Source organism: Herpailurus yagouaroundi, unplaced genomic scaffold, assembly GCF_014898765.1.
Source record: "Herpailurus yagouaroundi ecotype Mexico unplaced genomic scaffold, PumYag 222, whole genome shotgun sequence".
In the NCBI taxonomy this organism is placed as follows: Eukaryota; Metazoa; Chordata; class Mammalia; order Carnivora; family Felidae; genus Herpailurus; species Herpailurus yagouaroundi.
In genome coordinates, this window is record NW_024412453.1 from 17,073,833 (window position 1) to 17,100,763 (window position 26,931).

Below are 26,931 nucleotides of genomic sequence, written 5' to 3' on the forward strand. Positions count from 1 at the left end.
AGCAGGTTCATTTCCTTGGAATCCGAGTCAGGTTGGGACTTAATTTTTTCAAAAGCAATTATTCTTCCCAGGCTTCCAGAACCCGTGGACAGCTCTGCTCTTAGTATTGAGATCCTGCCCATCAGGCCCAAGGCTGAGCATATAATGGAACGTATTAAAGTGAATAAGTGAAGTTGTGCTGGCGGTGCCCTTGCACAGTATTGGCAGGTGTGATTCATATCATGGGTACGGAGTTGGTTGGGGAAGCTGGGGAGAAAAAGTGGGGAAAGAGATCCTGTGAAGCAGGAAGAGGAAACAAGGCACAAACTGGTGAATAGTGAACGAGGACCAGTAATGATTTTTGTAGTTTGGAGTCTGGGGCCAACGTTGCCTACTCTTGCTGCGGAGCAGCCCAAAGTCCCCTGAGATTCTCCTTGTGAAATCACATTCCCCTGTCAGTGCACCACCTGAAAAATGATGAGTGGGCAAGGGATGACTGCAAATACATACGCTTTATTCTGAGATACCACACAAGTGCCATAGTGGGCTGAGTGGTTTTGCTGGGTGACTGGCTGCAGTTAATAATGCTGCTACTGGCTAAAAAATTCTCTTTTTTCTCTTTCAATTTACAATAGCTATGGATGAATAGTTCCCTTACTTATAGCCGCCTTTTAGAAAGTCGCTTGATCTTAGTCTGCATTGGCCTCCACACCGATAACAGTCCTATTCTCTCATGATCCTCTCAGTGCTCCACAAACCAGTTGTCATTTCTCGCAACAAATGTTAGCAGATAACTAGCGGCCTGGACTCTCCTGGGTTTCTAGATGAGAAGCTTGTGATAATTCTTTGTGGTTGAAGAATGAACGAAAGCCAGTCGGTCTGTGCCGTATAGGAGAGGAAAAATGACTGAAATGCCAATCATTTTTCTCATTTCTCTGACATGCTTTTCTTTCTTCATAGCACCGGAAATGGATAAAAGTGGCAGTGTTTGTTACTTCTCATGAGTGTGTGTATCTGGAATGAAAACAATGAAATTAACCTAGAGTAGGACATTTGTAAGGACATGGAATGGCACTGGGCATCGCCAGGAGGACCTGCAAGGAATATTTGAGTTCGCAGAGCTACCAAAGACTTTGCCAGCAGGAGGATTTATAGGAGACAGTTGATCAGAAACACCATAGAGAAACCCTTTAAATTTCTTCAAGCAGAGGAAAAAGTGAGTATTCATTCACATTAAGCAAAATCTACAGTAAAGAGAAACCAAGTGAAGTCTCAAATATAAAAAATCTGTTACTAAGCACCCTAATATAAATCTAGAAAAAGAAAGGAAAGGTCGAATCTTTTTTAAAAATTTTAACTATGATATTTTTAAAACTTCTGGATTGATCTATAAGCAACGCCAGGATTCTGAAACTTGATAATTCTGAAAATGGAGAAGCGCCATTGAAAAACAAAACTTGTGAGTATTCCAGATGTACACAAGGAAGGAGCTCTGAGAGTGGAAAAGTGCCACTCACCAGTTTTTACGTACTTGCAGATTGCCTTGGTGAATGTAGGAAGTTAAAACTCAGTGTCTGAGAATGCTATATTGAATGTAATAAATGTTGGATTTCTTCACATGGACGACGGAACCTCCTTTCTTGTCCGCCCAAAGATACTGTACAGCTGTTCAGGAATACCAGCTCTCCAGACATCCCAATGTCAGGATAGCTTGAAGTCTTTATCTGAGCGGACGGACTGCTGCCGTCCAGTGAACACTACTTACAGAGCAACATGAGAGCCGCTTTTTTTTTCTGGCAGTGAGGTAAAATCGGGTCGTCTTGGAAGGGGAGAAGCCACGCTGCATCTCTGCAACACAAGACTGCTCTGTCTTTGCGTCTGAGGTTTTCCCACACCCTTCTCAAGCACCACCACTTTTTACGTAGACTTATATCACCTGGGTCTGTCCTTGTGGCCTCATCTCGCCTCTCCTCCTGGTGTCTCTTCCTGTGTTGAGTCAGGGAGAGTATTCCGGTATTCCTGTTATTCCTGACTGGTGCTGCTGTATCTATCAAGAAAGGAGGGTGGGGGGGGGCGCCTGGGTGGCGCAGTCCGTTAAGCGTCCGACTTCAGCCAGGTCACGATCTCGCGGTCTGTGAGGTCGAGCCCCGCATCGGGCTCTGGGCTGATGGCTCAGAGCCTGGAGCCTGTTTCCGATTCTGTGTCTCCCTCTCTCTCTGCCCCTCCCCCGTTCGTGCTCTGTCTCTCTCTGTCCCAAAAATAAATAAAACGTTTAAAAAAAAAAAAAAGAAAGGAGGGTGGGGTTCTGAGAACTGATCACGGTCATTCTGAGAACGTGTTGCAGGAGCAGCAGCTAGATAGGGCTTTGACTGGTGGCTTTCTGAGTTCATAAGACCTTCTCTCTAGACTAGCACTTCAGTCATGAGCCTTTATCCCTTTTAGCCTGTTACCCCTCCGTACAAATGCCTGTGCCTTTGGGGGCTTTGAGCTAGTGTTTTGCTTTTAATTTTTTCCAGCTGTAAGGTTTTTTCCCTTCTTTCCTCCTGTTGGGTTGTTTGAAGTCAAATTCAGCATGAATAAAAGAGGAAAGTATACGACATTGAACTTGGAGGAGAAAATGAAGGTCCTCAGTAGGATTGAAGCTGGACGATCTCTAAAAAGTGTAATGGATGAATTTGGGATCAGTAAATCAACATTTTACGACATTAAAAAGAATAAGAAATTGATTTTGGACTTTGTACTGAAGCAGGACATGCCATTAGTAGGGGCCGAGAAGAGAAAGAGGATGACGGGAGCCAAATATGGTGATGTGGATGACGCAGTGTACATGTGGTACCAACAGAAACGCTCAGCTGGCGTCCCTGTTAGAGGTGTGGAGCTTCAGGCTGCCGCGGAGAGATTCGCACAGTGTTTTGGGCGCACGGACTTTAAAGCTAGCACCGGTTGGCTTTTTAGATTTCGAAACAGGCACGCAATTGGGAACCGAAAAGTATGCGGGGAACAAGTCCTAAATGCAGCTTCTGAAAACGTTGAGCCATTCCGACAAAAACTCTACACGCTTATGCAAGAGGAGAAACTGAGTTTGGCTCAGCTGTACAGTGGGGGTGAGACTGACCTCTTTTGGAAGTCGATGCCAGAAGACATTCCGGCATGCAGAAAAGAGATCTGCCTGCCTGGACGGAAAATAAACAAAGAACGGTTGTCCGCTCTTTTATGTGCAAATGCGGATGGAACTCATAAGTTAAAGTCCATCATTATTGGCAAGTCAAAGCTGCCCAAAAGCATGAAAGAGGACGCGAGTACATTACCTGTGATATATAAACCTAGTAAAGATGTCTGGTTTACCAGAGAATCGTTCTCAGACTGGTTCTTTCAAAACTTCGTTCCTGAGGTCAGGCATTTTCAACTTAACGTTTTAAGATTCCATGAAGAGGACGTCAGGGCCTTGTTACTTCTAGACAGCTCTCCAGTTCACCCTTCCACTGAATCACTAACCAGTGAGGATGGCCGAATAAAGTGTGTGTTCTTTCCCCCTAACACTTCCACCTTGATTCAGCCAATGAATCAAGGTGTCATCTTGAGCTGCAAACGGCTTTATAGGTGGAAGCAGCTTGAAGAGAGTCTTGTCATTTTTGAAGAAAGTGATGATGAGCAAGAGAGAGGAGAAAAAGGAGTTTCCAAGATTAAAATCTACAACGTAAGAAGTGCAGTTGTTAACTGGGCAAAGAGTTGGGATGAAGTAAAACAAATCACCATAGCGAACGCGTGGGAAAATCTCCTTTACAAAAAGGAGCCCGAGTATGAATTTCAAGGCTTAGAAGATGGAGACGATGGAGAAATCCTTGAGAAATGTGGGGAGTTGGAAGCCACACTGGCCGATGAGAGGGTATGGTTAAATGGGGATGATGAAGAAAAGGGTCATCCCCCAAAAGCAAAAAGTGAAATTACAAAGGAAGTTCCTCAGAAAGGAAGAGGAGCCAAAGGGCAGACTTCTGGATTTAAGTTATCTGCTGTAAGAGAGAGTTTGGACTACCTACTTGACTTTGTTGATGTCACACCTGAGTTTCAAAGGTTCCATTTCACACTGAAAGAGATGCAACGAGAAATAGTAAAAAAGCAGTTCCAGAGTAGAATCCATTCTAGAATTGGTAACTTTTGGAAACCTAGACCTCGCATTATCAAGGATTCCTTCAATATGCCTTCAACCTCTAGTAATTAGGCTTTGTGTTTACAGATTTCTGTAGTTCTATGATGTTATACGATGTAGAATTGTTGTGAATTGTCATTGTGGTGATCAGCTGACCTCATTTTGCACAGCAATGCCCATTTATATATATATTGTTTCTAAAACATACGGTTTAAAAATAAATGTGTTTCTTTAAAGTATAAAAATATTCGTTAATCCATTTTTGCTTCTATTTTAGACAAGGATCTGCATAATAAGGAGTTTAGTGGTCCCAGATTATCTAAGGTGGAATGGATGGGAAAGCATTACATTCTGTCTCAGTCAGCACATATAACAAGGAAGGTATAGGCTATTTCTAGTTATTTTTAAAAAGACTAAAAAAGGAAAAAAGATAAAAGTAGATTTGGTTTTTAGTTTAATGGTGTGACATGCTCTGCTTTCTTAAATCTGTACCACCTTAAATATGTACCACCATATATATATATATATATGGTGAAAAGCACCCAACTTCTATCAACTAATGATAGTTTAACATTTTGGTATATTTTACATATTTAAAAAATAGGCACATTACATTGTAAATACAATTTTATATCTTTTTGTCTGAACATACTTTAGGCCTATGCGTTAATAATACATTAGTGTTTGTTCTAAGCCTGGGGTAGAATGGATTGTGGAGGAAGCTGATGGGAAGGTCCGGTGAGCTTACTGTACAGCTTTTTAGTTCCTTTAAATTTAAGGGATGGCATCAAACGCCCCTCCCCCGTGGGTGGTAAATTTCCAGAATAAGTGACCGGCAGTCACACCCTTTTGAAAAGTATTCACTAATTCTGGAAACTTCACGTTGCCTTTGCATGCTGTGTACCGAGCCTGGTATTGGGCATTTAGACCTGAATTAGAAACAAACCGAATAGGAGCACACCCGCGTCCGATGTGTAAGAGCTAAGAGGAGTATGAAGAGGGCTTTGTGAGTGCTTGGGTAAAAGGGGAAGCATCTGAGAGGGTCAAAAGCGTCACTTCGGAGCTGGGCTTTAAAGTTTAATGAGGGCAGGGGCGCCTGGGTGGCTCAGTCGGTTAAGCTTCGGATTTCGATTCAGGTCCTGATGTCGCGGCTAGTGAGTTCTCTACCCACCACCCCACCACCCCGCCCCCAAGTCGGGCTCTGTGCTGACAGCTCCGAGCCTGGAGCCTGTTTCAGATTCTGGGTCTCCCTGTCTCTCTCTGCCCCTCCTCCCACTCGCGCCGTCTCTCTTTCTCTCAAAAATAAATAAACATTTAAAAATAAATAAAGTTTAGTGAGGGCGGTGGCAGGGCAGTCCCGACAAAGGGTAGCATGAGCTCAGGCTCTTGGATGTGAGTGCGTCTCTGGGAAGCTGCAAGGTCCCTGGATGATTGCCCTAGGGGGCAGCTGGCAGAGAAGAGCAGGAAAGACAGGTCCGGGGCAGATTTTCAATGCCCTTCGGGGTCATCCTATGATTTTAGACTTCCTTCTGGGCCCGCATGAAATCGGTTCTGCGGCCTAAACGGCTTACCTTTTGACTCCACTTGTCCCTTTCCGCTGTTCGGGTCCCGGCCCCGGCTGCCATCACCCCCTGCCCGGACAACCGCACCCGTCTCTAGTCTCTCTGCCCTCGTTTCTTGTCCTGTCCCCATCCTTTCTCAGCCGGTAGCCAGGGCGCGCGAGCTGAAACCAGCGAGGCCTAAGGCCCTACTTGGGCTTCCCACCGCATTTAAGCAACGACGCCTCGCCTCAGCGCAGCCGGCAGGCCCGCCCTTCCCCGCGCCGGCACCTCCCCTTTCCCCGCGGCCACACCACCCAGGTCTGCGGTCGCCCCGCTGCCGGACCGCGGGAGCCGCGCCCGCCGCACACCTGACATGCGCACGCACACCTGAGAGACCGGGGAAGTTTCGGGAGTGCGGTAGCGCCGCCGGTGTCCGCTGGGGAGGAGGGAGAGAGAAACCCTGCGGCCGCTGGACCCGGCCCGGCCCTGGGCGCCGAGACCCAGCGGGGGAGCGGGGGTGGGGAGCGGCGCAGCGGCAGAGCGCCCGCCTGCGGGCCACAGCGGCCGGGACGGAGACGGGCTGCGGGAGGAGAGCGCCCCCGAGGGAAGGGCGCAGCCAGGAGCCGCCACAGAGTGTCCGCCGGCGGGCCAGAGCGGCCGGGGCGAAGGGGGTGGGCGCGAGCGGAGGCGCGGCCCGGCGCAGCCGCGGAGCGACTGCCGGCGAGCTAGAGGGGCGCGCGCCCGCTGCCTCCGGGGCGCGGTCACGGGCCCCAGGGCGAGAGCCGAGCGGCCCCAGAGCTTGGGCGCGGGGCGACGAAAGGTCTGTAGGGACGCGGCCGCCGAGCGCCCGCCCGGTCGGTACTGGATACCCCCCCCGCCTCCCGGCCCCGCGCGGGATAGGTCCTCGATGGGACCACTCCGGCGGGGGGGGTTCTAGGGGCGCCGCGTCCCTTCCCCGAGGCGCGACGGGCTGGGCTTTGCCCAAGCCCAGGAAGGGACTTAAGTCTTTGCCTCTGGAAGTAACGTTTTCAGGATTAGAGCGCCTCCGAGAAACTCAGGCACTTCACCGCTGTTCCGGTGGCCGGGGCAGTCTTCCTAAACTTGAGCTGGCCCCCTCCCAGAAGAGCCGGGGCTGGGGGGGGGGGGGGGGCTCAAGGGCAGCTTCACCTTCGAGGTAGGGACTCGCACGACGGTTCTAGCACGTTTTCCTGCCTTGAGGGCAGGTGGGGATGGAGAGGCAAACACGACTCCACATTGTGTCCAAAAACATACCAGGATTTCATTTTCTTTCCCTTCCCCTTTTTGCCTGGGGAAATCAGACGTGGAGCAGGTTTGGATTCCGGTGTGTTACCAGGTTTGACTTCTGACTCTAGCTTCTGGGACAGCTAAATTGAGGATGTTAACTGGAAGATTTGACCGAAGCTCTTGGTGGTCTGAGGGATTTTTCAATCAACCATTTTGTCATTGTTGAATATATACCTCGACCATTCCCACTGCCTCCTAACTGCATACATCAGGCAGCACACAGCTCCTCTGGGTAAAAATTACACATCAGAAAAAGTTATCAGTCTCCCTTTCAAGAATGGGAGTCCATTCTTAAATCTAGAAGTGTTTGCAAGCTAGATCGAAGGCTGAAAGGATAAATGCACTAATATTTTTTGTAATGAATGCACTTTTGCTTTAATTCATCTTGATATTTTTGAGCTCCTGACACCCAAAGACATTAGTCTACTAGCAGTAATAAATTTGCTATTTTGTTTCTTGAAACACACATTAAGAACTTTTTACCTTAGTTGTTTCAAATGCTTGTGAAATATTTACAAAAATTAGAAGTCTTAAAGCAGTGGAGGGGATTTTGCACTTTCCAAAATCCTATCAGTTGACAGTGTAATGATTCACATAGTAAACTCTTCTTAAAAGGGCTGGGAGTACAAAACCTGGAAGTTCAGATTATGATATTGAGACCCATAAATGTCTTTACTGCAATAAAAACTCTTAGTGATTTCCAAGGAGTTTTTCTGGGGGAAAAAAATGTTTAGGGTTTCACTGTTTCCAGTCTCTGGCCTTACAAGCTTTGTCCTCAGTGGCGTGTGGCCTGCTGCTTTTGTTGTTGCTTTAAAGCGTGAGCAAGCAAGAGAGCACGTGTGCGTGAGCAGGGCAGAGGGGGAGAGAATCTTAAGCAGGTTCCATGCTCAGAGCAGAGCCTGACGTGGAGCTGGATCCCACAACTCTGGGATCACGACCTGAGCTGAAACCAAGAGACCGAACCACCCAGGCACCCCTGGCCTGCTGCTCTTAACCTGCTTCTGCCAGGCCTTTTCAGTGCTTAAATGTGGTACTGATCCTCCACCCAGGGGCCCTTCTGCTGGTCTGTGCTACCTTTGCTACAAGGACTGTGGCTAGTGCTCAGGGTCAGTACGTTACCTCCCAGGTCTAGTTTTTATCCATACGGGCTGAGGGAGCAAGGGGCTTTATTGCCCCTGTGTCAGTCTCCCATTATCCTCAGAACCAGTTTGGAGACTGTTCTGGTTTCTTTTTCAAGGACTAGTGGGTAAGAGTCTAAATGTAAAATATGTGTGTGCAACATAAAAATAGGAATGTAAAAAGCACACACTTGGCCATCCCTTGCAGTGACCTCACGGGAGCCTATGCGGAGGACCTCTGACCTGCTGTGATACAACCACAAGGAAAGAAATCATCAATCCCGCCTCGCAGTTAACAGACTGCTCCCTGAAATTTCTGCCAGCAGGTCTTACATTGGTAGTAGTGGCAGGGGGCTTAGAAGAAAGAGTCTTGCCAGGATTATCTGCCCACAGATGACATGAATAAACGAGCACTTCCTATGTGCCAGATGCGGAGCTCAATGTTTTACATGCCATATTCTGTGAGATCATCTCATTAAAACAGACAACAGCTCTGCTTGTGAATTTGTTGGAAGGGGAGCTAGCCTGGAGGCTGGGACTTGGGACTTTTCCTGTTGGAAAATCTTTCTAGTGCCAGGAGTAAACTCCTGGGGGCCCTCACTGCTCTAGCCTGACGCTTCAGTGCTCCCAGTAGGCCCAACAGCAGGCGGACCACGTCGGAAGGTCTGCATGGGTGATATTACGGGAGAGAGGGGTGAAAGGGAGAGATGCTTTCCATTCTCGTGAGACTGACAATCCACGTAAATGGCAACCTCAGCTTTTTTCTTTTGACAGAGTGTGCAGTGGGTACGCGTGTCGGGGGGGGGGGGGGGGGCAGAGGGACAGGGAGAGGATCTTAAGCAGGCTCCCTGACCCACGACTCTGGGGTCATGACCTGCCCCGAAATCACAAGTGTTGGACATTTAACCGACTCAGCCACCCAGGCACCCCAGTTGCAGTCTTAACCAGAGAGACTGCTTCGTAACATCAACCTGACATCACCCACCCAATTTCATGCCATCAGCAGCCCAGCAGCCCTGTCCTGCTCCTACAAGGGTCCTAAATTAAGCTCTCCAATCTTCATACTCTCCCCTGCCCCTCAACCCCTGCATTATCCCTGCCCTCTTGTGGAGAAAGGAGGAGAAATCACAAACCAAGATTTTTAAAAATCAGCTCAGGAAACGAAGGAAAAACTCCCACTAAGCTGAGGCAGGGCCGAGACCAGGCTGATACGGAAATGCGGGAAAGGGGTAGGCAGGGTTGCTTCCCTCGCTTCAAATCGGTAAATTTGGTAGCCAGTTGCCAGGTAATGTTCCATCTTCCTCTCCCACAAAACAGTTAGCGATCTTCCTCCAGGGCCAAATCCTGAGAGGTTTTCCTACTCCTAGACTACTTCTGGTATTCTACCTCTTATGACAACACACTCCTAGAATTCCCCGTTCTGAAACAGAATGCTTCCCCTAAAAAAAAAAAAATGTGCCCTCCCCTGTATCTTCCCTCCATCAATGGGCATTAATTCACTGATATGCAGGCTCGGAAGAGCCAGATTTTCCTCCAGCTTCATCACAAGAAAGTAAACACTCCCAACAAAGAATCAAAGACAATTTTACTGCTGTCCACCACAGAAAGGAAAGAAACCTTGTAGAAGACCCTTATGACCCCAAACAGCTACCAGGCGTGACCCTTTGTTACCACAAAGCGGTCCTCACCTGGAGCCCGGCCAGGGCCACACCCCACCTTATCTGTCCTCGGCCAACCTCATCGGAACCTTCTTTGACCAACCCAGGAAGACAGAAAGAGCAGGTCCTCTAGCCAAAGCAGACAGGAGACAAGTCAACACTGGAGGCCAAGACAAAAGGTCCTCAAAGAAGAGTCAGGCACTTTCTTATTTCCTGAAGACATTTATTACCGTCCAAACATATTTTCAACAAGGAAAAGCAAGATCCCTAATCTCCCCAGGATCCACACTTGCAAAGCCTCCCAGGGAACCCATCTTTCGTGGAACCCTCTGAAGACTCCAGAGCTCTGTTTCTTTCTTGGACAGAGGGGGGATTGAGTCTTAATCTCTGCAAGGGTGAACTAATCCACAGTCTGGCTTCCTCTGCCGACACCTGTGCCGAACTGCGAACTCCTTCTCACCACCTCCCTCAGGTCTCTGGTTCCTTTTTGCCTGAGGTGACGTTTACATGCCTGGCCTGGGCGCGGGCACTCCGGTCAGGGAGGCGCTGTGGTGACGGCCCCGGACTGCCCACGGCTTCCCAGCCAGGGCTCTCAGGGAGCCGCAACTCACCAACCAGTCTTCTGTTGCCTTGAGCTGGTTTCCAGAACGCTCCGCCCTTCTTTTGTCCCAAGGGCCTCAGGAGCCCAAATGCCCCTGCTGAACATTCCAAGTGAGGAAGCAGTATCAGAAAATCACATGGATCCCCAAAGTTGCTGGGACGGACAATGGACACGGTAAGGCACCCAAGTCACAACCTGCGTTAAGTATACCAAGGCAGTCAGTGTGCCCTGGGACATGAGACTTCACAGAGGCCTCTGTCCGGAGCAGGTCACCTCGAAGACTTGACACCCTCAGGAGTTCGGACAGAATTGCATTCTAGTTCTATGCTAAGCCTTTGCTGCCCCTGCACCTCCCTCACAGTGACCCCCACCTCGATCCTCTTTATAGTAATTACCTTAAAAACAGATGATTTGGTCGGCTGGGCAAAGAATACCAGCTCTTAACAGGACCCTCTGAGTAGGCCACCTTCTCTGGGCCAGAAAGAAATGCCGCTGTTTCTATCCCGTGTGAGTTCTCTGGTGACTCATAAGGCGTGAACTCCGAGAAAAGCTCTCTCCACATTCAGAACATTTATAGGGTCTCTCTCCCGTATGGGTTCTCAGGTGACGAATGCGATTGGAGCTGTGAGAAAAACTGTCTCCACACTCATGACAGGTATAGGGTTTCTCTCCCGTGTGAATTCTCTGGTGCCTGATTAAGTTGGATCTATGAGAGAAGTTTTCCCCGCAAAGGTTACACTTATACGGCTTCTCCCCCGTGTGTGTTCTCTGATGTCTGGTGAGGTGCATGCCCTGCCGGAAGCTTTTCCCACAGGTCAAACATTCGAAGAGTTTTTTCTCTGCCTTGTGGGTTCCATGGTTGCTAAGAAAGAGGGTGCTGCCACTCACTGCTTCCCCACACTCCGAGAAGGGGTAAAGCCTCTCTTTCTCGTGAGTTCTTTCATGTATGACGAGGTGCGAACTGCGGGAGAAACTTTTCCCACACTCGGCACACTTATAAGGTCTCTCCCCCGTGTGAATCCTTTGGTGCCTAAGGAGGTTGGAACTATGAGCAAAGATCTCCCCACACTCGGGGCACTTGTAGGGCTTCTCGCCTGTGTGCGTCCTCTGGTGCCTGTGAAGGTTTGAGTTGCAAGAGAAGCTTTTTCCACATACGTTACACTGGTAGGGTTTCTCCCCCGTGTGGGTGCGCTGATGGCGAGTCAGGTGGGTATTCTGACTGAAGCTCTTTCCACATTCCAGGCACTTATGCGCCTCCTCTCCCAAGTGTGCTCTGTGTAGTGACAGAAAGTGTGGGTTCCCACCAAAGATTTCGCCACACTCCACACCCACACACAGTCTCTCTGCCGCGTGTATTCTCTGGTGCCTAATTAGGTTCGAGTTGTTAGAGAAATTTTTGCCACACAAGGGACATAAGTGGAGCTTCTTCGGCTGCGATTCCTTCAGTCGCCCCTGTTCTCTGCAACTTGTGGCCCCCACTAAGGACGGCTCCATCCCTTCCTCTGGGGGAGGCTCCCAGTGCCCTTCTGCCCTGTCCCGAGGCCTTCCCTGCTCAGGACTCCAGGGCACCTCCCCTCTGGCCTGGCCAGGCAGCAGCGCCTGCGGGTGGGCGCTCTCGGGGGACAGGGACTGAGCACTTTCTTCCTGGTTCTCAAACTTCTCTTCTCCTGGCAGAGCGAGAGAAACCAAACCCCTACATTATTCCTCCACGAGACAAAAGGAAATCCCACAGATGTGCTCCTCCAGACGTCCAGACGTCTGGAGGGCAGACATCCAGAAAGGCTGGTTCTATCTCAGTTTCCCATTTTCCCCATGTAGGTAAAATACCCTAGAGAGGATAAAAGGTGGGGCCGTCGCAAAGGAACAGAGCTCAGTCCAGTCCTGAACTCGCTTGTACAGGCCCCCGACTCCCTCTACAACCGAGCCTCTGGCTTCTGCCCCGTGGAAATGGGTGGGTTGGAGCAAGGCTGGGACTGGGGCGGGCCCCAGGAGTGAGTGCCCCCTTACACTGGGCACCGTGGGATGGAAATGGGCAGCGGGGCGACGGGAAGCAATGCATCTTCCTGGCAGCGGTGATGGCCTAGCCCTCCGTCCCAGTCCTTGAGGGCTTCCCTCCCAACAGTGGGAGTCTAGCCGGGCAGGCTGCTCACCCCCATTCCTTCTTACCTGGAGCTGGGCCTCTGGGACTCAGGCCTTCCTTGCAAGTCCGAACACTGGGATCCCATGGCTTTCCTCCTTGTTCCACCTGGGTACTTAGGGCCTCCCGACTGGGAACCTGAGCCTCTGTTCACAACGAAAGAAACAGATGTCTGTCACCACTCCCTCTACCAGGCAGAAGAAACAAAGATAATCTTGGCCCCTACGCTTAGTGGACATTTCCACACAAGGCACACGGAGTCTGACAGTAGTAAGTCTGACAATACACTAAACTGTTCACAGTGGTTATCTCCAGAGAAAGAAATTGGAGGAGGGGGACTATGACTTTTTATTCTTGTTACGCTTTTGTAGTACTTGGGATATTTTGCAGTGAGAATGTACACTTTTGTAATTAAAACCACCAAACATGATTAGAGTGATCAGTTCTTGAGGAATTAGTTTAATATTTAAAAGAGCCCCAACTCTCACAGATAAATATAAACTAGAACTACATTCCACAAGACAACTCCAGGATAAAATATAACGTGGTGGACCATCAGAAAGAAATCTGGGGCTCTGTGATGACCCGGAGGTTAAAGCGTAGGAGCGCCATTCCTGTGCGATGCTAAAACTAAAACCTCACACCAATCCCAACAAACTCGGACTTTAAACAGTTTAGTTCCAAGAACTCGTGACCCCAACTTCTCTTCCCACGAAGCACTGAGAGCTAGGCTCAGCTCAGGGCACCAAACCATGGCCTGGTGATGGACAGCCTGGAGAAGGTCCCAGTGAAGGGAACCAAACCCAGCGATGACCCTTATGCAGAGTTACTGCAAGTGAACTGATAACTGTGCCTCTTTTTACAAAGACCAGATGTGTGAAAACAAAGTGTGACTCTTTTCTACCACGTGTCTGTATGGCTACGATCGTAACGTACACAGAATCGCTGTTATTTAAGACCTCCCACGGCTTTCGGGGCGCCTGGGTGGCTCAGTCGGTTAAGCGTCCGACTTCAGCTCAGGTCATGATCTCACAGATCGTGAGTTCGAGCCCCGTGTCAGGCTCTGTGCTGACAGCTCAGAGCCTGGAGCCTGCTTCCGATTCTGTGTCTCCCTCTCTCTCTGCCCCTCTCCTGCTCATGCCGTCTCTCTCTGTCTCAAAAATAAATAAAAGCATTAAAACGAATCAAAAAAAAAAAAAAAAAGACTTCCCACAACGTTTTAATGTAAGAATTTTCATACATCCAACGTTGAAGGGATTACACAGTGTCTGTATACACTCTACCTAGATCCAACTGTCATTTGTCATATTTCATAGGCATCATTTTTAATCTCTGCATAACAGTTTAACACATAGATACATCTCATTTATCCCATTATATACGTGTGTGTGTGTGTGTGTATATATATGTATATATTTATACATATATAAAAATTTTCAAATTCCCAAAAGGCCTCCCCCCTCCTTCCTGAATTTTTAAGGGCTGGGATAGCTGCTGAGCTGAAATGTTGATGCCAGTGCCCCCCGAAAGGTGGAGAAGGGCCTAGGAATACTAACGAAGCATAGAAAATATGAGTGAGACCAGAAGAATAAGCATCTCAAAATTGCATCAAGAACGGAGAGTGTGTGCGATGGGGGGTGGAGTGGGGGAGGCTGAATGGAGAGTGTGTGTGACGGGGGGCGGGGGGGGGAGGGGGGAGGTTGTCAGCGGATTTGATTTGTTCTGCCCGGGAAGTCCACTAAAACTCAGAGTCCCTGCCTTTGGCTCTGGCGGCTGGGGGCCGTAAGTTTGCCAACCGTGCCAACCGCCAGATATTTAACGGATCCTCATCCGGGGTGCTTTAGGGAAAGGGAGGTCTTCTGGCAAAACTCAGAACTTATGTCCAGGAAGTGAGTGGCGAAGGGACAGGCCCCTGGTCAGAAAGGGCGGAGTCTTCATGCCTGGAAAAAAAGTCCTTACCCAGTGAGTCCACATTCTCATAACTCTCCTGCACCGTGTCCCTGGAGAGGGCCCTCTTACTAGGATCCTGATGCCCCCACTCCTCCTGGGAGATGTACATAGCCACGTCCTCTAAGCTCTCAGGCAACTGAAAGAGCACAAGATCTCCTTTAGCCCCTGAGGCACCAAGAACAATTCAAGCAGAGTCATGAGTTACAGGGGCAAAACCCAGGGTGCCAAGGACACACTTCATGGGGGAGGAGGGTGCAGGCCCACAAGTGGGGTGTGGAGGAAATAAAGAAGGCGGGGAGGCGGCGCGTGGTGAGGGACAAAGGATCCTCTCCAAGAGGCAGAAAAGACCCTGTCCCCACAAGAACAACTGGGGGGAGGGGTGCTGGGGGGAGACAACGAGAACTTCCACATCACCTGGGGCCCAGGCATTTCCTTGTCTTCCATGTTTCCTTCAGCAGGAAAGAGAGAAAGCCAGGGAGCAGACAATGCTGAAGGTGACAGAAATCATGATGAGAAAGGCATCTGTAATTCTCGGGAGCCCGAGGATCATTACCACACGTATCCGTTCCCCAGCACCCAGTCTCCGCTCAGGATCGAACAACGAGCAAAAGGCGGCAACGGAGGCGTCGTAAAGCGATATCCAAAATGGCGGAGGTGGGCAAAGAGCACCAGGCAACTTCCCCGCCGGCCTGCAGCAGTCAAGCCCTCAATCGTTCAAAGCTCTAAATGTCTCTGTTCTGCATACACAGGGGCTTACTTAAAGATCCCCCCGCCCCCGCTCCCATCCCCCAAAGAACCCAGACCACCATTTTTGGGTCTTTGACTCCACGCCTGGGAACCCTGAGGTCAGAAATCCCCTCACCTAGGCGGTGCTACTCCACCTGCTGGTGTCAGGGAACGACCCGGAAGCCCCTCCTCCCTCCCCCCAGCCCAGGTAACTGTTCCTCACCCCTCTCCTTTACAGCCTGGGGGTCCCTTTTGGGGCTGGGGCCTAGCAGCTCCTGCAGCCTGGGGCCAGGGCTTCGCTCAGTCTCCATTGGCTCCAGCTTGAAGCTCGGTGACTCTCGTGCTGTTTCCAGAGGCAAAGGCTCCTCCAAGAGCACTTCTGTTCCCCGCCTATGGTTTGTGACCTGGGAACCAACCCACATCACTCATCATCATAACAGGGCCCGAGAGGAAGGGAGATTAGTACAGAATTCTGAGGGCAAGCCTTCAACGGAGAACTACCGGCGATCCCTTTGGGTCCAGCAAGAGAGAAGCATGGTTTCCACTTAACGCTTTTCTGGTCCCATGAGTGCTGGAGAACATCGGAGAGGAAGACGTCCGCTCCCGGGGCACACCTTCCCCACACAGCTCTCTGACACACCTGACTCCCTCTTGCCTCCTCCCCCTGCCCCCAGTGTATCTACAGGCTTCCATTCCTCACTTCAGGCTAAGTTCAACTTGACCGACCCCGGGGACCAGTGCCCTCGGAGCCTCAGTGCCAACCCGTGTTTCTCCATCTACCGTTAACCCGACCGAGCTCCGCAGAGGGGACCGGGCTACTGAACCTAGCCTGACAACAGCTAACAGCCATGAAGCACTATTAGCCAGCAGTGGGGTCAAAACTACATGATCCTCTCCCCGGAACCCTCAAAACAACCCTAGGAAGATGTTTTGTCATTCTCACTTTACTACGTGGCAAATCCGAAGCCTAAAGAAATTAAGTAATTTGCCCAAAGTCGCAAAACTGCTACAGACCAGAGTGAGGATTTGAACCCTGCGAATTAACTCCGGGGGGGTCACACGAATGCACACGCCCTGCCTCCATGGGGAAAGAGGGCATTCTTCACTGCTGGTTCTGTCCTGCCGGGGAAAACCTGGAGAATGAATCTTCCTAACTAAACTATAAAAAGACCTCTTGCCCGTGTAAAGTCTACTCAGGGCACCAAGTCCATAGGTATGGAGAACAGGGCGGCCGCGATGTCCTAGTCCTCGGGGCCAAACGAACCGAAGACAGCTCTCTCTCTCACCTGAAGTCTCAGTCTCCCAAGCTCTCTCTGCATGCCCTCCACAAGGGTGACCGCTTCCTCGCCGCTCTCCGGATGCAGCTCCTGCACCCTGCTCTGGATCTCCTGGGGCAGGATGGTCAGGAACTGCTCCAGGACCAGCAGCTCCAGGATTTGCTCCTTAGTGCGCAGCTCCGGCCGGAGCCACTCATGGCAAAGCTCCTGGAGCCGGCTGAGGGCTTCCCGGGGCCCGGCGGCCTCTTGGAAGCGGAACCTTCTGAAGCGTAAGTGGGAGGCCTCAGGACTCGGCCCCGGATCTGGCGGCGGCAGCTCCTGGCTCCAGGCGCAGTCCTCCTCCAGTTTCACTATCAGGAGCCCTTCCCGGTCTTGGAAGCCCGGGCCCGACGCCATCCTCAGGCCCCTCCGGAGCACCTTGGCCCCGAAACCAGCTGCACCCGCCCGAGAAGGCTTCCCGGGCCCCGCGGAGCCCAGCCTCAGCCCGGGCGCAGCCGGCTCCGGTGCCTTGGCCTCAGCCGATCACGGGCGCCGTCGCGCCGGCCCCCTGTCCAGGAACCGGCAAGACCACCTCAGAGCAGGAGCTGAACACCGCGCTTTGACTCTCGTCTCCGACTCACGCAAGCCTAGGCGCTCGGCTTCACGCCGGAAGTCCCAGCGCGCTTAGGCGTCCACAGCCAACGGCGCAGGCTCAGGATCAACTTCCGGGCCACGATCTACGAACTCTAGCGCCCATTGGGTCAGGTCTCGCCACAGACTTCACCGCCGACCAACCAGAGGGGAAGAGCTGTCTGCGGAGACGGGGCGAGCGACGGCCAATTGGACACGAGAGGCAGGGCAGCTAAGTTTAGAGGAAAACATGCCCGAGGCAGGCGTGACCGGCTGACTACCGGATCAGAATTCCCAGAAAGCTTACTAAAGTGAAAACCCGAGCCACGCGAAATCCAGCGCGTCAGTGTCGGGTGGGGCCAAACGACCCGAATTGTTAACAAGCTCTTCCCCCACGGACAAGCTTGAGAATCACTGCCCGGTCATAACGGATGTAAAGGCAGTTCCCACCCGCTCTGGTTACTCGGGCTGCACGAGAGAGCCCCTCTGGCCCGGCGGCCTCAGAAGCACGCAAGCCAGGGCTCTCTCCGCCGCCTCTCGGCGCCGGGTGGTCGGGAAGCGTGTAGACCGGCCCGGGTCAGCGTCGCTGCGGGGCTTGCCGGGAGATGTAGTCCCTTGCACGGCCCGCGCCTGCGCCCGAGGCAGGTGCCGGGAGCAGGGGCGGAGAGCGGAGCGCCGCGGCAGTGCTTCCGGCGCGCTGCTGGGGCCCTGCGGCTGGGCGCTTTTGGCCGTCCCTTGCTCGGTCAGGGTCCTGGAGGCTGGGCGTCCACGAGCGCTCCTGGGGACCCGGGACGTGCTGCTTATTGTCCATCCCTTCGAGGGCGGGATCGTTATTCAGCTCCCTCCTAGATCTTGTGATGAAAGTTGTGAACTTCACTCCGAGCGGGGAACGGAAGGAAACCCGGAGAGTGGGCTCAGCTCCTCCCTTCCCTCTAGCGACATTCGGGCCCGTGGGCTCCGGAGAGTGTCGCAGGAGTGAATCGTGACAACCAGTAACCTTTTATCGAGCGCTTGCCTAATAGAGCTGGACCCTAACAGCACTCAAAACTGTAGGACGTAGATGCTGTTACATCCCCCTGTAACAACGGCACCGCGTGTCAGCGAACACCCTTGTCCAGGGTCACGCAGCTAGTCTGTCGCTAAAGTTCAGGCTGCCATAATAGTAAAAAGGGTGAAGTGGGGACAGAGAGGCCGGCTTTGGACGACTGGTTGGAGAGAGTCCTGAGTATTTCGGTTTTTTCTTGTTCCACTAGAGGGAAAGGGCTCCACCGCTTTGTGGCAAATGTGACCTCAGCAGCCTCAGCACACAGGCCGGTATAGGTCCATCTCAGAAACCCTTGCTGAGACACGTGACCTCAGAGTCCTCTAAGGCCATTCTCCTGTTTTCGACATATTTCAGGAGACTACAGATTGTAACCTAAAAGTCACTTCGCTGGCATTTACTACGTCATCTCAGACAAGGTTACTCAATCTGACCCCCAAACTTCAGTTCCCTCATCTGTTTTGAGGGGATAAGACTATCTTCACTTTATATTTGGTGAGGATTAAATGAGCTAACGTGTAGGATGCTTAGAACGGTACCTGGCAATTAGTACGAACTCAGTGAATGTTAGTAATGCACAGTAAACTCCCGAAGTCTCACCCTATGTCACAGAAAAGCCACTTGGATTTTTATTGCAGGATGTGGGGGCATGAGAATGTTTGCGAAACTACACATACCTGGAGATGGGAAGAATGAATCATCTGCTAGGTTTAGGTTATTAATGGGGACTTGAAGCAAGATGGACTGTTATTCAAAATTACTGTTAGTATTCTTCCTCCGTTTTTTTGAGGCCTATCTATATTCAAACATAGAAAATAGCTGGTGTGTTACTAGGAGTGGGGTTACAGGCCAGTAGATCTACGGGGGGTCATTTGGGGCAGGAGTTCTTAACCTAGAGCCCATGGAATTATAGAGCAGCACTGTCCAGTATAACTTGCGGGGATGCTGAAACGCAGCTCGGGTTGCTCAGTGCCACCTAGTGGCTACTGTTTTGGCCATCACAGTTCTAGAGGGTCCCACTGATGGATTTGGAGATCTTCTGAAGTTTCTGTTACTTTATACAATACTGCATGTATATGTGTATGTTCTAGGAAGCAAATCCATGGCTTCCATCAAGTTCTCAAAACCACCAAAAAGATTAAGAACCACTAGTTTAGGTCTTCGGTGAAAAGTAAGTTAAGGGAAGTAAGTATGCCCTCCAGTAACCATTTTACTTGCTTCTGTTTTCTTGTCCTCAGTGATAGGGGGCTCCCTGACTATTACAGAGAAAACACATTTGAATCTCAGATAAAGAGCCCCTACTAATCCTGGCCTTAGCTCTCATGGGCACTAGATTCTGTCTCTGGAGCTGCTTTCAGACCTTCCCTAGGCCTTCTAGATTCCCTTGCACTCAAGTGGGGCAGCTGTCTGTGTGTGTGGTCTGCAAACCGGTAAACGATGAAACACACAGTGTTAAGACTTTCCGGTCTGTGCTTGTTGGTGAGGGAGCCGACAGACAAGCAGCTCTTAGCAGTCTGAACTGCTTCTTGCCCTGCCTCTGGCCCGAGGGTGCCCTGGCCTCCAGGCCTCTGCCACCCTAAGCCTTTGCTTGCCGTCTGCCACTCATCCTGGCTTTGGTTTCGTCCCACTTGACTAGACCACAGCTTTCTGTGATCGATGGATCAGGTGCACTTTTACGTATACCAAATCACTCTTTGATCTTAGTCGTAGCTTTGCAGTCCAATCATAAACAAAACGGTGACTTTAAACGGCATTTCATTTGAAAAGCATTTTCTTTTTTTGTTAATCTGAAATGTGTTGCTTCTCTTCATGGAAGTATAAAATAAGGCATTTTGCTCCACTTCCTATATTTTGGTAAAGTGTTCTAGAATTTACATTTTTCCTCAGATTAACATTAACTTGCTAATATTGTTTGGGAACGTTAATATTTAAACATTCTCCTCCATGTGGATCATAAATGACTACTTACCAGCCCACATTTTATTGCAGAGCAATAAACTTTGTGGGGGGGGGGGGGGGGGGGGGGGGAGGAGGGGGCACAGAAGAGGCGGCTCTCAGCGAGGGAAAGAGTGCTAGGATAGAGCAAGGAACTGAGCTGGGCACGATTTCACCAGCTGTCTCTGGACTGCCAGAAACACGGTTAGAGAGTTGTTTTACAACATTTATTTATTTTTGGGACAGAGAGAGACAGAGCACGAACGGGGGAGGGGCAGAGAGAGAGGGAGACACAGAATCGGAAACAGGCTCCAGGCTCTGAGCCATCAGCCCAGAGCCCGACGCGGGGCTCCAACTCACGGACCGCGAGATCGTGACCTGGCTGAAGTCGGACGCTTAACCGACTGCGCCACCCAGGCGCCCCTAGAGAGTTGTTTTAGTGAACTTCAAGATAACCCACTTCTGGGCTTCAGCCAAAAGAAACGTGTAAAGACGGCATTTGCCAGTCACCAGCCAACCCAGCTCACATATCGATTTTTATTTGAAAATCTCTGAACTGAAATGAATCCAGGACTCAGTTCCCAAATTCCTGCTTTTACCGCTTTTTCTCTCTTCTCCTGAACTCAGTAAGAAAATGTTTCTCAGGTTTGACACAGTCAGAATTTTAGGAAGACTGACGTCACACTTCAGTCCTAACTTCAATAATTCTCTTATCAAAATATTCAAAAGATAACGTAAAACTAAAAATTTAGTACACTGAATTTTTAAAATTTATTTATTTTGAGAGAGAGAGAGAGAGAGAGAGAGAGAGTAGGAGAGGGGCAGAGGGAGAGAATCCCGAGCAGGCCCTGCGCTGTCAGCACAGAGCCAGACACAGGGCTCGATCCCACGTATCATGAGATAACATCCCGAGCCAAAATCAATAGTCTGCCACTTAACCAACCGAGCCACCCAGGCACCCTAGTGCATCGATTTTAACACAGAACTAATTCACTCCTTGTTCACAGATTGGAGGACAACAGCCTTGAACACAAAAGGAGTTTCCCTCGTTTTGGTTTTGTTTTAATATTGAAATACTGCTGACAGAGGCTTCAGGTGAAATGATCCTAAGAGGAAATGGATACAGAGAGGCCATCTGCCCTAGAGATCGTCCTGAAATCACCCTCCCAATCAGTCGTGAGCCAAACTCTCATGTTTCCTGTCTTTTTTGTAGTCAGGATATCCAGTACCAAAGCCTGGCCTGGGCTTCCCATGGAGCACAGAGAAGAGCCACGGGTGAAGGGACTGCAGAATTTCAAAGAAATGAGACAAGGATTTGGCTTCAAGATGAGGTGAGTGTTCACTGCATACAAGGGGAGAAAGAAAAGAAAACTTCGGACTCAATTGATATAAAAAGCTTTGAGATGTACTTGGGACTTTCTGTCATCCCATTACTGGTTTAATAAACCCCTTTTCTCGCCCTCACTTTCTTTCCCCCTGGGGACAGGGTGACATTTTCAACTTTCATTTCTTCTCTCAGGTTTTAAGATCAGGAGAGAAGATAAAGAAGCTTCTTCAAAGCAGAAAAAACCTGGAAACTCTGCATCCACTCACTGTAACTTTAGGGGGGAATGCTCTCCAAGGGTCTACTTTACAAAAAAGACTAAAAACCTTTAGAAAACCGATGTGGAAATCCTAAGACTTAGCAGAACTTATAGAGCATCCAACCACTCTGTAGGAAGAAAGCCCTGAGAACTCCAACCAGGAAGAACCTCTCAACATTAGATTCTCTGAGCACCAGGGGACTCATTCAGGAAAAGAACCTCACCGGTGCCTTGGTTGTGGGCAAAGCTCCCTTCGTTCAGACTTTTGTAAACGCTAACATCTCCCATCAGAGGAGAGATCCCGTGAATGCGCTACATCTTATGGAAAGCAGTGTGACTGTGTTTTAAGAATATTAAAATGTGGGGGTGCCTGGGTGGCTCCATCGGTTAAGTGTCTGATATCAGCTCAGGTCATGGTCTTGCGGTCGTGATATGGAGCCCTGAGTCAGGCTCCATGCTAAGCGTGGAGCATGCGTGGGATTCTCCCACTCCCTCTCTCTCTGCCTCTCCCCCACTCATGCTCTCTTTCTCTCTCAAAATAAATAAATAAACTTAAAGAAGCTTAAAATATTTCTCTTCATTTTTTTTTAAAGTTTATTTATTTTCTGGGGCGCCTGGGTGGCGCAGTCGGTTAAGCGTCCGACTTCAGCCAGGTCACGATCTCGCGGTCCGTGAGTTCGAGCCCCGCGTCGGGCTCTGGGCTGATGGCTCAGAGCCTGGAGCCTGTTTCCGATTCTGTGTCTCCCTCTCTCTCTGCCCCTCCCCCGTTCGTGCTCTGTCTCTCTCTGTCCCAAAAATAAATAAACGTTGAAAAAAAAATTAAAAAAAAAAATAAAGTTTATTTATTTTTGAGAGACTGAGCGAGTGGAGAGGGGCAGAGAGAGGGAGGGAGAGAGAGTCCCAAGCAGGCTCCACACTGCCAGGGTGGAGCCTGATGCAGGGCTTGAACCCATGAACTTCAAGATCATGACCTGAGCCAAAGTCAGATACTTAACTGACTGAGTCACCCAGGCGCCCTGTTTTTTCTCTTTATTTATTATTTATTTATTTTGAGAGAGACAGCAAGAGCTTGTGAGTGGGGGAAAGGCAGAGAGGGAGGGAGAGAGAAAGAATCCCACACAGGCTTGGCTACGTCAGCACAGAGCCAGATGCAGGTCTCAAACTCCCACACTGTTGGATCATGACCTGAGCCAAAATCAAGAATCGGATGCCTAACCAACTGAGCACCCCAGGTGCCCCTGTTTTTCTTTAATCAAGCAGTTCCACATCTGGGAAACTATTATGAAAGAGAAAAACAAAACAAAAGAGCAGCAACAAAAATAAAAGTCTTTACACACACATACACACACATTGTCCTGGTAATAAAGCACAGACTCCTCAACAAAGCTTTAAAGACCTTTGTGACACAGGCCCTGAACAGCTGACTCTGGCTCTCACCGCAAGGGAGAATAACTTTCTTCTGGGCTCCCAGGGTACTTTGTTTAGAACTTATATTTAGCACCAAACACAGTTGACCTTAGCTGGGAGGCTTAGTTATATAATCCTGCTCTGACCTGTGTCCTCTTCTGCTCTCCTGATATACCTACATCAACATCACACACATGACTGGGTCTTACAGGGTAGAGAACAATAAATATCAGTGCATTTTATTTCTAATCTCTGTTTAATGATAAAAGCACTTAAGGCTATGAGTTTTCCTCAAAGTACAGCTTTATTTCCCATAATTTTTATATACAACATTCTCTGTTGATCATTTCAAAATAGCTTGTCACTGCAGTTTTTATTTTACTTCCCCTTTAAGCCAAGAGTTGGTCAACTGGTCAAGAAAATTTTCCTTTTAAAACAAATTTCAGGGGGCGCCTGGGTGGCTCAATTGGGGAAGCATCTGAGTCTTGATTTTGGCTCAGGTCATGATCTCAAGGTTTGTGAGATCTAGCCCCATGTCAGGGTCTGCACTGTCAGTGTGGAGCCTGCCTGGGATTCTCTCTCTCTCCTTCTCTCTCTCTCTGCCCTGCCCCTGCTCGTGTGTGCACTCTCTCTCTCAGCAACCCGCCCCCCCCAGATTTTTTTCTGCATTGATTAGAACATGAGGTTCATTCTACTCTGCTTTGAAAAGTTCATATAGGTTTTCCTATAGAAAAGGCTTGTTAAGTGTCCCCAAAGCCCTAGACAAGAAGGGTTCTATTTGTAGGACACAAATGTACTCTTGGACCTCTCAAGTATTTTTGGATCTTTGGAGGCACCCTTGTGCTTATGTGAAGGGGAAGTGAGATAGAGGAGTTTGAGTGGCTTCCCATTCTGCCTCCCTATGGGTTTTTTTTTTTTTTTACTTCTTCTTCCCTTGTTAAAAGGTTGTAAAAGCAAGCAAACAAAAACATTCTAGGGACTTTATATAGCAACTGTCAACAGCTCCCTAGGTATTAAAGGTAGCAGTGAGAACAGGAGGCCAAAGGGCCTTGGAGAGGCCTCATCCCTTACTCCAGAGTTGTCTTCCCAAAGAGGCCATAGCTGTTTATCTTCTAGAAAGCAGAAAAAAACCTGCAGGGACCACATTAAGATTTTTTCGATTGTGACCTTCCAGAATCTGCAGGGATTCTTTCACAGTGTGTGGTCTAGGCTAAAATCAAGGAAATCGGGGAAGAGACTGGTGACTAGGCCAAGGGGCTCACAACATGGGAGGGGAGTGGCAAGAGACAGTACACCTGGCCCTCCTGCACCTGCAGACACCTTCACATTCCTCAAGAAAGGTCCAAAGGACCCTCCTGGAAACTCTGTGGTCTTTAATTCTGAAATGAGTACTTGTCCTGAAATCCTCTCTCTCTCCTAGCCTAGTGATCTGGGCAGAATAATCTCAGAAACACCCACAGCTCAGACTTAAGCTTCCAGGCCCAGCTCCATGTTTCCTCTCCCCAAGTGCCCGGTGAGGATGGAGAACAATGTGGAAAGGGGAGCTCAGCTCTTGGCCTCTCCTCAGCACTTAGGATCAGTTCCGTCAGCCCCCAAGTCTGGGTGTTTGAACAACTCAGATGGGGGATTTTTCTATCCCCAGAATGAGACAGGTCCAACCTGTCTTTTCCAGTTGGTCAGACAGGACTTCTTAGAGGTCTAGCAAAGCCTATCCCCCCGCATTTTTTAAGGCTCCTAGAAAATTAAATATTATAAAAAGTGTGGTATAGTTTACGTGCTTGCATCTAGCATCTTTAACAGCCAACACAAGCACACAACTAGGTGTTTTGGTGGAAAGAACTTAAAAAGGTGAGACCTTTCATGAAGGTGAGACCTTACCAAATGGCCCCCGAGAGGCCTGTCCATGCCTACTTTGCATTCTGTACAAACTCTTTTCATCTCTCCCAAATGGGGGCCCTTTCCTGGGGGGCAGGGAGAGCGGAGGCCAGCAGGAAGGAACCAGTGGCCCCTCGCCGTGTGCTCGGGGATGGGGCACGCTTCCACTGCCTTGTCTCCTGGGACAATATAGTTCCCCCTGGGCAGGATGGAGTCCTCCTCTTCAAGGTTTCTCTCAGGGTTGTCCAAATGCTAGAGGGCCCCCAGCCAACCTGGTTGACTAGAGGAATGAGCTCGAGAAGCCCACGGAAGTAGTCTGGCTGCCTCAGGGCACCACATGTAGGCTCTCAACACGAGAACAGTCCGGAGGTGCCTTCTCACAAAATAGAAATAACAAAATCAAGCAAGCAGACATCACGTTTGTTAATTATGGGGGATGGTGACATCGGTATTTATGTTCTGTGTTATTAAAAATCTATCTATCTCCCAAGGTTATTCCAGCCAATCTGGCTGTTGGTTTGAAGCAGGGTGTGTGCTCCAGCCACAAGAAGAAGTCTCTTCCAACAACAAAGGGAAGAAAGAAAGCTGTAGGTTCTGCTGCGGGGAGGGCGGCAGGGAACACGAGAGGTGGGGACCCGGGGTCCTGGCCCTGGCACGGCTTCCTGTCCACCCCGCCTGCTCTGCGATGCTGGGAGTACCCCTCAGGCCTTTGTATTTTTTTTCCTCGAGACCCTGCTGGCAGACAGACGAGCCATTCACATGAGACTTGTACTTCTCAAAGGCTCCCCTCTGTCTCCTCCTCGAAACTCAGGGTCTGCAAGTTCCCTCTGAAGTTCCATCAGGCAGCTCCAACAGCGTAGAGCTTCCCCTGGGAAGCAAGCAGGCAGCTTGTGGGACTGAAGCTATTTCAGAAAGTGCCGTGCTTTCTGTCCTTACAACGGTTTTGTTCAACAAGGTCCCTGGGCAGAGGACTTAGAGAGTAGGCATCAGACCCAGCACAGACAGAAGCCGCTCACCAAGACGTTTCATCCTCGGAGCTGGCTGTGGCCAGAGGGTGAAAGATGCAGAGCTTGAGCGGGGCTCCGTGGCGCACAGCGCTCAGCCCTGGAAAGGGAGGACGCAGGCTCACTATCAGCCAAAGCTTCTCGCAATTCCATGGCCAGGTGCGTACAGCCAACCCATCGCTTTGCCAACGAGGACTGCTGGCTGACAAGTGCTAAGCAGCCGCTTCTGAAACCGCTGGTGCCGGGTCAGTTACTCACAGTCTAGACCAGTGGTTCCGATTCTTGTAAACAATGGATTCATCTGCAGAGCTGTAAAAACTTCTAACACCTGAGGGGGCGCCTGGGTATCAGTCAGTTAAGCCTCCCACTTTGGTTCAGGTCATGATCTCAGTTCGTGAGTTCGAGCCCTGCGTCACGCTCTGTGCTGACAGCTCAGAGCCTGGAGCCTGCTTCGGATTCTGTGTCTCCCTCTCTCTCTGCCCCTCCCCCGCTTGCTCGCTGGCGCTTGTGCGCACATGCGCGCTCTCTCTCAAAAATAAATAAGCATTAAAAAAAATTAAAAACTTCTGAGACCTGCTGTCTTAGTCCATTTGGGCTGCTATAACAAAATATTACAGCCTGGGTGGGTTATAAACAACAGAAATTTCTTTCTTTTTTAAAAAAGATTTTATTTTAAATAATCTCGATGCCTAATGTGGGGCTCAGACTCATAACCCCAAGATCAAGAGTCTCCATGCTGCACTGACTGAAACGGCCAGGCACCCCCCCCCGAAATTATTTGCCATAGTTCTGGAGGCTGGAAGTAGCAGATCAGGGTGCCGGTATGGTCAGGGGAGTGCCCTCTTCTGGGTTGCAGACTGCTGACCTTTGGTACTCACAGGCTAGAGGGGGCTTGGGAGCTCTGTGGGGTCTCTCTTATAAGAGGTTTAATCCCATTAATGAGGGATCCACCCTCATGACCCAAGAAACTCCAAAGGTCCCACCGTCTAATCCCATCACACCAGGCATTAGGATTTCAACATAGGAATTTTGAGAAG

At 50.0% G+C, this 26,931-nt stretch overlaps 1 protein-coding gene and 1 long non-coding RNA gene across 5 annotated transcripts; one reads left to right on the forward strand and one right to left on the reverse strand.

Moving 5' to 3' along the window:
- Window positions 1-1,914: 1,914 nt before the first annotated feature.
- ZNF263 (zinc finger protein 263) lies at window positions 1,915-17,640 on the reverse strand. 4 transcript variants are annotated; one of them, XM_040459214.1, is made up of 7 exons: window positions 16,449-17,640; window positions 15,386-15,566; window positions 14,851-14,924; window positions 14,446-14,572; window positions 12,516-12,632; window positions 4,017-4,063; window positions 1,915-2,026 (listed from the first exon to the last, which is right to left on the reverse strand). In XM_040459214.1, exons 1-6 carry the CDS (start codon window positions 16,833-16,835, stop codon window positions 4,059-4,061), a joined length of 891 nt encoding a protein of 296 aa, XP_040315148.1. In that variant the 5' UTR covers window positions 16,836-17,640; the 3' UTR covers window positions 1,915-2,026; window positions 4,017-4,058. The 4 variants fall into 4 exon arrangements, with proteins under 4 accessions (XP_040315148.1, XP_040315147.1, XP_040315145.1 ...); XM_040459213.1 differs by lacking the exon at window positions 1,915-2,026 and having other exon boundaries at window positions 3,426-4,063; XM_040459211.1 differs by lacking the exons at window positions 1,915-2,026; window positions 4,017-4,063 and adding an exon at window positions 9,951-12,016 and having other exon boundaries at window positions 16,449-17,608.
- Window positions 17,641-20,916: 3,276 nt separating this feature from the next.
- On the forward strand, window positions 20,917-22,007 carry LOC121019620 (uncharacterized). The gene is made up of 3 exons (XR_005785715.1): window positions 20,917-21,120; window positions 21,239-21,356; window positions 21,545-22,007. It is a non-coding gene; the product is annotated as an uncharacterized LOC121019620 (long non-coding RNA).
- Window positions 22,008-26,931: the final 4,924 nt, after the last annotated feature.